Source organism: Protobothrops mucrosquamatus, unplaced genomic scaffold (genome assembly GCF_001527695.2).
Source record: "Protobothrops mucrosquamatus isolate PMUCROS unplaced genomic scaffold, P.Mucros_1.0 scaffold1785, whole genome shotgun sequence".
NCBI classification, from domain to species: domain Eukaryota; kingdom Metazoa; phylum Chordata; class Lepidosauria; order Squamata; family Viperidae; genus Protobothrops; species Protobothrops mucrosquamatus.
The window spans coordinates 392,231-404,916 of NW_015387923.1; the positions used below are offsets into that span (position 1 = coordinate 392,231).

At 38.4% G+C, this 12,686-nt stretch overlaps 1 protein-coding gene across 1 annotated transcript; it reads left to right on the plus strand.

The window, feature by feature from the left end:
* The first annotated feature begins 786 nt into the window (after positions 1-786).
* On the plus strand, positions 787-12,220 carry LOC107293962 (periphilin-1). Its single transcript, XM_015823153.1, has 11 exons — positions 787-801; positions 952-1,092; positions 1,270-1,410; positions 1,583-1,723; positions 2,122-2,226; positions 2,718-3,187; positions 3,680-3,834; positions 4,724-4,779; positions 8,618-8,716; positions 9,935-10,069; positions 11,425-12,220. The coding sequence occupies exons 1-11, from the start codon at positions 787-789 to the stop codon at positions 11,596-11,598; spliced, it is 1,632 nt and encodes a 543-aa protein (XP_015678639.1). The 3' UTR covers positions 11,599-12,220.
* Positions 12,221-12,686: the final 466 nt, after the last annotated feature.

Here is a 12,686-nt window from a genome sequence, read left to right on the forward strand (position 1 = left end):
TTATCTGATCAGAGAAGATTCAAACAATTAGTTTCTAGACGAGCTGATTATTTTATTATGAAAGTCATACCTGTTAAGACAATTTGTATTTCAGCTGGCCTCTGCAGAAAGCTCCCGAACCAGATGCTTCACTTTAGAAATGTATGTAGTTAAGATTGAAAGCATTCAGTAATTGAAAAGACATACAAAGAAGTAAATAGATAAAAGGGATGAACAATGATCCTCAAAATGAGCAAACTGATGATCCAGGTCTCTGCAGTAACAGATCCATGCATTCTGCTTCCCAAAATATTCTAATTCCATTTTTGTTTTAATTGACATAGGCTGAAACCCCAGCCAAGCAGAATGATATAGAAGACTCTCAAGTTTGTGTTGTTCCTGCTCTTGATTTTTCCAGCCTTCCAAGTGCCCTCAGTGATATTCCCTGTGTACCTGTGCTAGTGAGAGAAAAAGATACGGGATTGGTAAGAATGGGAAAGCTCTTTGTATCTATTTTCCTTGGAAATATAAGTACATTCAATTTGGAATCCGGAATTTATTTGTGACTACAAGAATTTTGGTTGTTCAATTCCTCTTTTGTCTGAAAATCTGTTTCCCAAAATGTTCTAATTTTGTTTTAAATTGACATAGACTGAAACTTCAGCCAAGCAGAATGATACAGAAGACTCTCAAGTTTGTGAAGTTTGTGTTGCTCCAGCTCTTGACGCTTCCAGCCTTCCAAGTGCCCTCAGTGATATTCCCTGTGTACCTGTGCTAGTGAAAGAAAAAGATACGGGATTGGTAAGAATGGGAAAGCTCTTTGTATATATTTTCCTTGGAAAGATAAATACGTTCAACTTGGAATCTGGGATTTATTTGTAACTACAGGAATTTTGATTGTTCAATTCCTCTTTTGCCTGAAAACCTGTTTCCCAAAATGTTCTAATCTCATTTTGTTTTAAATTGATATAGATTGAAACTTCAGCCAAGCAGAATGATACAGAAGACTCTCAAGTTTGTGTTGCTCCAGATCTTGACGCTTCCAGCCTTCCAAGTGCCCTCAGTGATATTCCCTGTGTACCTGTGCTAGTGAGAGAAAAAGATAATGAATTGGTAAGAATGGGAAAACTCTTTGTATATATTTTCCTTGGAAATATACGGTAAATACGTTCAATTTGGAATCTGGAATTTATTTGTGACTACACGAATTTTGGTTGTTCAATTCCTCTTTTGTCTGAAAATCTGTTTCCCCAAATGTTCAAATCTTGATTTTGTTTTAAATTGACATAGACTGAAACTTCAGCCAAGCAGAATGATACAGAAGACTGTCAAGTTTATGTTGTTCCAGCTCTTAACTCTTCCAGCCTTCCAAGTAGCCTCAGTGATATTCCCTGTGTACCTGTGCTAGTGAGAGAAAAAGATAATGAATTGGTAAGAATGGGAAAACTCTTTGTATATATTTTCCTTGGAAATATAAGTACGTTCAACTTGGAATCTGAAATTTATTTGTGACTACACGAATTTTGGTTGTTCAATTCCTCTTTTGTCTGAAAATCTGTTTCCCAAAATGTTCAAATCTTGATTTTGTTTTAAATTGATATAGATTGAAACTTCAGCCAAGCAGAATGATACAGAAGACTGTCAAGTTTATGTTGTTCCAGCTCTTAACTCTTCCAGCCTTCCAAGTAGCCTCAGTGATATTCGCTGTGTACCTGTGCTAGTGAGAGAAAAAGATACTAGATGGGTAAGAATGAAAAAACCCTTAGCATATATTTTCTTTGGAAATATATGTAGGTCCAATTTTGAATTTTGAATTTATTTGTGACTACATGAATGTCAATTGTTCAGTTTCTCTTATGTCAGAAAGTCCCCAAGAAAGCTACTCCCTAGGAATTAGTTGAAGTTTAAACATGTATGGTAGGCAGCAATCTGTAAAAGAGTATTTTGTGTGTCCTCCACTTCCCTTTGTTGTCTTAATCTATCTGTTTGGTTTCATTTATCTGTAGTTGTACACTTGGGAAGCTGCTCCTTTTCATTCATTCATTCATTCATTCATTCATTCATTCATTCATTCCCCATCAAATACAAATAAATCAAGGCAGTGAAAATATCCAACACACCTTCCTATTTTCCCCACAACAGGCTGAAAACCAGAGAAGATGGGCACCTGAAGATTATCAGGAGCCACCCTGGAGTGTGAACCAAACTGACCAGTGTCACAAAGTCTCTGAATGTTACAAAGATTCAGTAAGTTGATTCTGGTCATAATGAAAAGAAATGTTAGTAAGAGAAAATGAAACCTAGATGTGGGATATGAATGAAGATGATTGAGGAGTATAGAGAGGAGGAGAAACAGTTGCTTCCAAGAAAAGCAAAGACCTACTTTGACACTTTAAAGCATCTCCAACTTGTAGATAACCTGTAGATATATACAAGTCCTATAGTTCACATAGTCTGTTATTTGAAAAATTAAAGGGTGATCTCAATATGTTTTAGGATAGAAAAAGAGAGAATTGTTGTGCTCTGTGGATAAAGTTAAACTTGGGATGGGGGGAAAAACATAATGTGTCACAATTGTACAGTGGAATTAGCATTCATAGGCCAGGAAGCTAAGAGATTAACATTTTAGCCTAGAGTTTAGTATTAATGACACTCTGAATTTTCATGAGTGGTTCTGAGTTCGAAATTGAAAAAGATGGATTTGTCTTGATTCTTTATTGGTCTCATTCTCTTTTCAGGTATCTACTTCTATTTCTTCTAATGAAAAACATAATGTTGAAAGCCTGATAGAATCCAAGTCAAGTTTTCAAAAGATTCATCACAGCACCAATTCCAAGCATTCTAGTACAAATCAGACCTCAAGAGACTTACATAGACAAAGTTCAAGATCCTACGGCAGGCAAGATTGTAGCTCAAGATCTTCTGGCAAGAGAGACCCATCCACTGAAAGACAGGACAGAAGTTCAAAATTATCCTGTAGGCGAGAGCATAGTTCAGGATCTTCCCACAAACAAGAAAACTCCCCTCAAAGAAAGAAGCATAAATCAAAAACTTCTTGCAGACAAGAACAGTCTTCTCAGAAAGAGGACTCTAGCCCAAAAACATCTCTCATGCAAGAACATGGTGTGAAGGCAATGTGCAAGCGAAAGCGTACTTCAAGATCCCCTCCAAAAAGGAAACAAAATTCAAGATCTGAGAAGTTGGATAGGTACTTTGGATAGCTAATGTGTGTGTGTGTGTGTTTTTAAGGAACCAGGCAAGTAAGAAAAAGTAGGGCCACATGGATAGGACAAATTAAGAAAAGGACCATGAAAAAAAACAGGAATTCTCATAGCAAAAAGAAAATAGTAGGTGGATATATTCAGATTAAGTGCTCTTAGGAATGTTCTAGTGGGCATCAGACTGAGATACAGACATTTCCATATAAACACCAGCTTTGTCCTCAGACTTTTTGAATTTTTTTTTACTTCATTGCTGCATCTTCACTGTGTTTTGCCCTCCCATTGAGCCAATTAGTACTTCATTCAGGTGGCAAATGTCTTTAACCAGTGAATATGTTTGTTTTTAGTTTGTGAGAGTAAGACTTAATCTTACATTCTTAACCATCTTAAAAGTACCTTGAATTTTAAATGGGATGTATTAGTTAGGTCAGATGCAGAAGAATGCTGCCGCTCAAATGAGTCCTTTTCTCCCCCGTCAGGTGGAAAGAAGTTGGGAAGTTGGGAAGAAGTTGTGGCTTCCATTGCCATTGCCATTGCCAACAGAGCTGCAGTCCATCCCGAGAGAGTTTGTGGCAGAGATGTTGCTCTCCTCCTCGTTTAACTTGTAAAATAAAACACCTCCATGTTTCCAGAGGTTTGCTTTTTCTGAGGATTCTGGTTTTATATCAGAAATAGTTCAGAATGTAACCTATTTTGTTCTCATTGAAGGGACTGAGTTTTAGTACCTTTAGGAGAGTTTCTTAATAAATTATTGTGGGTTAGCTTTTTCTCTAAGCTTCAACCAGAGGTTATAATTGAATGCTTTTTTCTTGATAATGTGATCTCCAAAAGGAAAACTAAAGGCTTAGTATTGAATTAATAAAAGTGGCCAATGAGATGCCTATGGGAAGCCCAGAATTATCAAGCAAATTGAAAGGCATGTGTTATAAGTTTATTGAAGTGCCTTTCAATGTCGGCAGGAATAATTTACATCTTGTAATGAATTCAAGAGATTGATTGAACTTTTTATGAAGAAATACTTCCTTCCATGAGAACACGATTATATTTTGGAAAAAAACTTCGTAAATTAAGAACAAAGTAATAATTGGGCCTTGTTGAATATCTTTTTGGATAAAGATTTCTAAAATTACATGGAAGGATATATGACTACAATTTAATTTAATTTATATCGTGCTTTTAAATTTTTTACAAATAACTCAAACTGGTAAACTATCTAACACGCCTTCCTCCTATTTTCCTCACAACAACAACCCTGTGACTTGGGTTGGGCTGAGAATGATTGACCCAAAGTCACCCACCTGGCTTTCATGACTAAGTGAGACTTGAATTCACAGTCTCCTGCTTTCTAGCCCAGTGCCTTAACCAATAGACCAGTATTTTATTTTATTTTTTATTTTATACCACTCTGATATTGTTTTCTACTTCTTTGTTTGCATTTGTATTGTTTTGGTCTTGGAATAGAAAACCAAGCATCTCTATGAAGAAAATAATAATCTGTGTCTGATTTTGTTTTTATTTCACAGAAATAAGTAATGTCTATGGAATGCCATACCACTTTTCTCCAGAGAGATCTATTGCGGTAAGAAAATACGGTTTTATCCTCCTGCTGACCATGCTAGATGAGGGTGAAGAGAAACTAATAAATGATAGCATATCAGAAGAGATGATGCAAAGATGAAAGTGTATTCCCGCTTCTTCCATTATGATGAAAGGAAATTCAGACTGTCTGCTTTAGGAATTAACATAAAGGTTATGTTAATTCTTGGGTACTGAGGGCCACAGAGGATGGACTTTGTAATACTTGAAACATGGTTTTTGCAATACTGTTGCACTGACTAATTCACATGGGTTTTCTTGTATTTTAAATTTGCTTTTTCAATTGCATTGCTGATAATTTCCCATAAGTCTTAACCTTCAAGAAAAAGTCTCTCTTTCACAAACCAGGATCGGCAGGAGAGCATTCAGCACATTGTAGATAACAGTTTCATTTTTAGCTGTTCTCAAGCCTCCAACCTTGAGAAGCACTAAGAATGTATCTTTTGATGTTTTTTGTTCGCCAATGTTTCTTTCTTTTACCTTTATTCAGAATACAATGCTTTTTTTTATGGCTATGCTGTAATTCTTGTGATGTGACTGAACAGATGACTATTTTTAAACCAATCAGCTTTTGCTTTGAAGTTCTTTGTTGTGCTAACTATAAAAGTAAATGTAATCCATTTCTGGGGGTCCCCCCTTTTCATAGGGAGACCACACTTTATCAGAGTACTCTAAATGATCTTTGGACTTGGTTGCTTATTGGAAAAGGAAACCTAGGGCCAGATTTGGCCATCAGTATCCAGCCCAATTTTTCTCATTTTCTTGTCTTTTGCCCCTAGGAGAGGCAAAGTTGGTAGGAGACCCTGGTGTAGGTGAAAGATACTAGGCTGCAATTAATATTTCACTATCAGTTTAAGAATCTACATTCAGGAATCTCCTGGAAACTTATTTGATAACCATCACATACATTGTTTATATTTTGATTGGCCTTTTGGTATTTGAGTTCTATTACCAATTTTCACGTGTCTATTATATGATTGGTAATACCTTTAAAATTAAGTATGTGTGCTGTTGTCCTTTTTCTACATTTGTTCCTTGTGTTTGTATTTTGTTATTCACTTACCCTTCCAGGAAATTATCTCACCATAAAATCATTCTGGGAAACTGGACGCTTAATTATCCATTATATACTGGATAATTAGTATAGATAAGCACTAGGCTTAATATAGTTTTAGTTTGCTGTTATTAAATAAACTTATCTCCCAGGGGAATCACCCATGTCCCATCCAGATGTCTTTGGACTACATTGGTGCAATTATAGTTTGTTTGATTAACAAATAGGGCAGAGCGATTCTGCTGTAGGATCTGCAATTTAGCCTACCCGTGGCAACTGGTTACTTACAACCACTTGCTATAAATGTCTGTTTATTCTTCACTCACATATTAACACAACTACATGATCCCAAAGTGTATATAACTTTTGTGTATAACTTGTTACATTCCACATACACATCCATACAATTGTCCATGTAAGTTTTATAGGACTAATAGAGAGGACCCAAATCCCTCCAAAATGTTCAAGAAAAATCCTCAATAAAAATTTATCAAAAGCTTAGATTTTAGAATAAGGCATAGTGCTTAGCTTGTGAAAATGTAAGCCCAAATGTACTATGAGACAAGACATAAGGCACAAACAGGAAACATTTGCATATATTATAGCTAAAAATGGTTCCCAGAAGTGAACACTTTCTGGAAGATGTTATGAAATATGTAGAAACATGATTAGCCAATGTACAAGTTAGGAATAGTTTTGCTGAATACAGGTAATCTTTGATTTACGACCATAATGGAATCTGCCAATTAAGGTCAGGAATTGGGATGGCCATTAAATGAACCACCTCACTTAATGATTCCCATCCCTGCTCTCCCCAATGCAAATCATTAAACAAATGAACAAGTTGTTAAGTGGAGCATGAGGTGAACAGCTGTATAGCTGTCTTGTGAGTGAGAAACTATGGGGAAGGAAAACAGTGGATGTGTTTGCCTTTCCCTATTATACTGCTGCCTTTTCTCCTTGGAATGGCAAGTGGCAGGAAATGCAGGAAAAGCATGATTCAGTATTTCACATGCAAGCCAATCAGCTGTGCAGCAGGTAGACAAATGAACAGGAGGCATTCCCCCCCCCCCGGATATGTTCCTCCCTCTGGAAGTGAGCACCATTTTGAAATGCCCACAATTCATTATGGCCACTCTGAAAATGGCACTTGGTTCCGGACCGCAGCCATGCTGTCTAATGGCATCAAGCAATGGGCAGCTTGCTCTCATTCCCAGTGCAATCTGCAGAGCTTCCCAGAAGGAGGTATGTGTGAAAAGATAAATGAGTGATTGGTGATGGAGGCAGGGAGGAACATGTGGGACCTGGTGGCATGGGAAAGCAGGCCCAGTGACTATGGGGTCCCAGATGGATAGGGAATAGATGGGGGGCATCTGCAGTGGCTCTGTGGTCAGTCATAAGGTTGAACAATCATGAGAGCTCTACAGCTGCCATAACTTTGAAACCAGGTTGTAACTAACTTTTGCAGAGTCTGCCATAACTTTGAACCATCACTAATTGACCAGTTGTAAATTGAGGACTACCTGTATTGCATTGTATGTATGTAGAAACACTGAGATGTTGGTGTTAGGACACAGAAAACATCTTGTGGCCCTATAAACATGAAATATGCTGGAAATTGGGGTGGATACTGTATAAAACCCAGCAGTGGGCATTGAGAGGGTGTACAAGCTTTAAGAGAGATCTCCTTGTGTGCTTTCTTCTACAGAATAAAATCAAGTTTACAATCCCACCTTGGTGTGCTCAAGGGCATACCAGTATTGGGTTGGGACAACAGGATGAATATTGTATATTTTAGTAGTGTTGCAACTCCTAGAATTGCCAGCGACAGAACCTAGCAGCCTTTCTTCAGATATTCCTTATGCTTGTATGCAAATAATTAGGTTAAATTGGTTGTTTTAGTAAATGTCTAAGTGAACATATGCTGACAAATTTCCATATGGTACAAAGTTAACACGATATTTTTCTGCTAATCTACATGCAAACTTCCTATTTATGTGCAGCTCTTTAGAAAAGAGAATGTGGTAGGTACAAAAATTTGGACACCCTTTCTAACATTTTTTTTGGCAGAAGTATCAGCTTCTAAACATTTCTTATAACCAGTTAAGGGTCTTTTTATTCTTCCTTTCAAACTTTTATGTTTATGTTTGTTTTGTTTTGTGCTTTTTTCCCCACTATTCTTCCTTGCAGAACCAAGAAACTCTTCTACGTTGAAGATTCGTTCTCCGAGTTTGTGGGTTGGTTTCCAAACATTTCGTTACCAGGCTATGTAACATCTTCAGCAGCATCTAAGGGATGTCTGTAAACACTGCTGAAGATATTACCTAGCCTGGTAATGAAACATTCTGAAACCAACCCACAAGCTCGGAGAACGAACCTTCACCTTCATCCTACACCTGAGCTACAGATATTCGCCACTATTGCAAACTCTTCTAGCTCAGAAATATTCTTAGGACTCCTTATGTATGCTGAATGTTTGAAATCCCCCCACAAGTTACAGTAATATTCAAATCTGTGGACTGCAAAGTCTATTCCAAAAACCTTTCTCTGAAGCATACAATTTAACCAGGGATATCTAAATTTTTGCATGCAGCTGAATACCCTTTAAATTTTATTTATTTATCTTCACTGGACAGTAAATACTGGTGGCAAATGCACCAACATTGCTCCGTGTTTGTTTGTTTGTTTTAAACAGGTGTCTTTCTGGTATTATCTCAGTACTTGCCTTTGGGATGCTAACATGATCTTTTCTCCTCTGGGCCTGTAGAATGAAAAGGAAATAAGAGAGAGCAGACAATTGGTGGAACCTAAGATAATTGAAAAGAAGAAAAAAGCAACATCAAAGACTGGAAGGAAGGTTTTGAAGGTAGTTTATAATACATATGGATTTCCAGAGGCTATGTGAAATAAGCCATATCTTAATTATATACATGCTTTTGATTGTGTGAACATATATATGCATAGACATCTGTGGGGAGTAAAGGAGGATGTTGTCACATGTCATAATGCATTCTCAGGAATGATGTGATTAAGTATTGTACACAATGAAAGTTAACATCCAAAAATTCCCTTTAACTTACATCTAGTTTCTCACAATACAAGTAGTCCTTGACTTACAACTGGTCATTTAATGACTATTCAAAATTGACACCATTTTTATGGTCCATAAAGCATTTCCAGTTATCATAAAACATTGTGCTGCTCCCCTCCCAGTCACACGTTTGTGATCTGGGTGCTTGGTAACCATTCACACTTAAAATCGGTTGTCAAGCGCCCCACAATGTGATCTCCATTTAACAATGTTCTCTGTTAAATTCTCCAGAAAGTCAGTGGGGAAGCCAGCAGGGAAGGTTGCAAGCTGCTGCCATCAGCAAAAGGATTTCCCCTGCATGCATGGAGCAGTATTCTTGTGCTGGGCTGGAGAAACAAAGCTTAAGATTCCAAAGATCTGACCTTCGTTTCTCCAACCCGCAGCAAGCTCTCAAAAGGCTAGGGAACTGGTCCTTTTTTTTGCCCCAGAAAGGCAGGGGCAACTTAGCAGGATGATGGGCAGTGGCAGAACCAAGAAAGGCAGGGGGCTCAATGTTTGCCTTCCCCATTTGTTTTTTGCTGGCAAGACAGCTGTTTGTGGGCACATCTGAGAGCCATCCAAGGGATGGGAAGCATCTTGGGATGGGGGAAGCCTTAGGAGGCTTGACACAAGTGGGCTTGAGCCTGCACTAGGCCTCCCAGGATCTCCCCCACCCCCACCCTGAGGCACTCCGTGTTGCACTTAAGGATCTGTCGATGGAGAGAGCAGAGATGGCTGATCTTTACCTGAGGCAGTTCATTTAACGTTTGTCCTGACTTTCAACCCTAATGGGCAGGCTTCATTACAGTTATAACTCGAAGACTATCTGTATTGGAAAGTTGGATCTACTTTGTACCCAAAATTACTATATACATTCTAGACCTCCTTTTTCCTAAGTATTCAAAATACGAATAGTCTAGTTTTATGCAATCCTTTGTAGCAGTTTTTTTTTTAAATTGAGGAGGCTGTTAGCTTTGTTAACTACATATCTCATTGAGAAATTTGTTGATACAGCCATCAACCAAAAAGAAAGAAACAACCTCTTCTTGCCACCTTAACGCTGAAGAAGAAACTAATTCTTCAGCCGCATCCTGGACTCCTAAGGACCGCTCTGCAGCAGTGCTGGCAAGAAAAGAAGAGCTTGAACAGGTAAGGGAGAAACTGAGCTTCCCCACTAGCTCCCAAACATGACTGATGAAGATAACAAAAGAAATGGTAAGAGAGGAAAGAAAGAAAAACACTTTAGAAAACTAGTTTTGGAGTCAGAGGACTTAGCTTGTGCATTTCACCTGCATGATTAAGGATTGGGCTTCTTTGTATTCCTTTATTTATTTTCAGGCCACTTATATCTGAGACTGGGATCAAGACCTACAAAATCAGGGAACATAAGCACACATTATAAACTCTAAATCTTAATTTGTAAATTAGATTCTGAGAATTCATGATTTGTTTATAGTGAGTATGAAAGGAAGATGGCCCTGATGAAAACAGGGGGGTAATATTGCATGTTTCATTCAAGGTCATCTTTCTTACTCAATATGCCTGCCTTTAATACTCCAGAAGTTGCTGAACAATGACCATCAACATTTCCACAATTGGCCATGAAGAGGTTTTTCAGAAGGCCCAGCTTTGCCTCCCCTGCTTTAAAAAAATAACTTTGTTTTTCAGTGTCTAGTTGACAACCTTTGTTTCAAAGAATTTATCTTCTCTGTCCAATTAGTGTACATTTTCAGTGTTACATCCATAGTTGAGCTCAGTGATGTTCCAAACGTGGATGGGGCTGTGACACAAGGGGAACTTTANTCATCTGAATTCTAATCATTTGAAATAATACTGCTACTATCCACATGCATACCATATCCAGTTTACTCCAGAAGTGCTTTCTGAGAAAAACAAGGACAAAAAATTGCAAACGTGGATGTTTTTGTGTATTCTCTACTTTGAACTTTTTAAAAACAATGATACATATTTACTTTTATATATTCTTGGGTGCCCCCCCCCCCATTTTATGCTCTTCTGATCATTGCCACAGACCCAGTGATTAATAGATCAGTGGTTCTCAATCTGAGGGTCGGGACCTCATTTGGGGTCGATCGACCATTTCACGGGGGGCACCAAGCAAGGCTGTCCGCCATTTTTTTTTGTCCGCCATTTTTTTCCCCTTTTCCGGCGGGTGCCTTACCTCCCTTGGGCTGGGCCAGCTGGTGGTCGGCCTGCTCCGTCTCTGCCGCTTGCCAGCTACGCCTCGGCGGCGCAGGGGGCGGAACCACGCATGCGCGGCGCTCCCGGGCAGGGAAAGTCCTCGACTTACGACCGGTTTAGTCCTCGACTTACAACCGGTTTAGTCCTCGATTTACGACCGGTTTAGTCCTCGACTTACGACCGGTTGGGGTCGCGGCATTAAAAAGGTTGAGAACCACTGTTATAGATGGAGTATCAGTAGTGTGGTCTTAAAAATGCCTTGCTTATTCATTGGCCTGATGGAATTTGGTCTTTCACTTTAGGCCTACCTGCAGGTCCTTCTCAACTTTGGAGTAATAGCCATGATGCTGGTGGAAAAGGAACCCTGCATGATAGAAGCAATGAGCTCAGCACTACGAGCTAACCTGAGAAAGATTGGAGACTACTATGAACGCCTGCTAAAGAACTACATTGACAGCTTAACTGAAGCCAGCTGAGAAGACATCGCATTGCCAAATCTACCTAATGTAACTGGAGCATTTTCTAAGTCAATTAAGTTTTCTATTCTTCAGGCCTGGAATAAAGCGATAACCTTGGAGAAGGCCTCCTTTTGGCAGCAGAGCTGAGAAACCACATTCTCCTGCCATAGCTACAGAGTGCAGAAGTGACAGCTAGCAGATTTGAAAGCATTATTGTGATATCAATCCAAGAACTTTGGAAGAGAAAATTGGGAGGAGGGAAGCAAAAAAACTGTTAAAAAGTTGAGTGTGATGCCTAATGGATTCTGAATGGCTCAGGCAACTCAGATCAGGCAGTAACTGGAATAAGAATAGAATCTACTAGATTTATACTTTGAGTTACACGGAGACATCACATGTTATTGGTAATAGACAAAAAGTTCTTTTTTAGGGTATTAAAAATACGGTTGAGCAGTTTTGAATGTTGGTCTTTGTGCAGAAGCAAGCTGGAGAAGATCTCTCTGTTCTGTGATGTTCCAGTAATACTCAAGAGAAACCCTGGTAAAAATAGCATTTGCTCCTTTCAAATCTATGAAGTAGCATTTTTAAAAAAAAATAAAATCATTTTGAGACAACTTATCTCTCAGAGAGCTGCCTTTGTTTGGTGAGTTTGCCTTCAGTTTGCCTTGTTCCTATTCAGACATATATTTCTTAAGTTTCTGGTTGAGGTTACCAAGTTAAGCATTCAAATAAGATAATGAAGGCAGGCTTAATCCATCTTTTCTTTATCTCAGCATCTTTTCAATATATCTTTATGTGGAACTTTGGACAATAAATAAAGGTCCACCACAGGGTTTTAAGATTTTATGTACACCAAATAAAAGAATTACTATTTAGATCATATTATCCCGTTCTCTGCATTAGAATACATAACAGTATGTTGCTCCTTCTTTAATCTTCATGTGGTACAAATGACTTTCTGCAATTTCTCATTTTTCCAGTTATGTTGGGCTAGCAACATGGTTTAGAGCTAGAAAATTTCTGTATCTTATTTTTGGAAGAAAATTGAATGACCTACCATATAGCCCTCTGCCCTGATTTTGACTCATCAGCTAAGGGACCCTTCA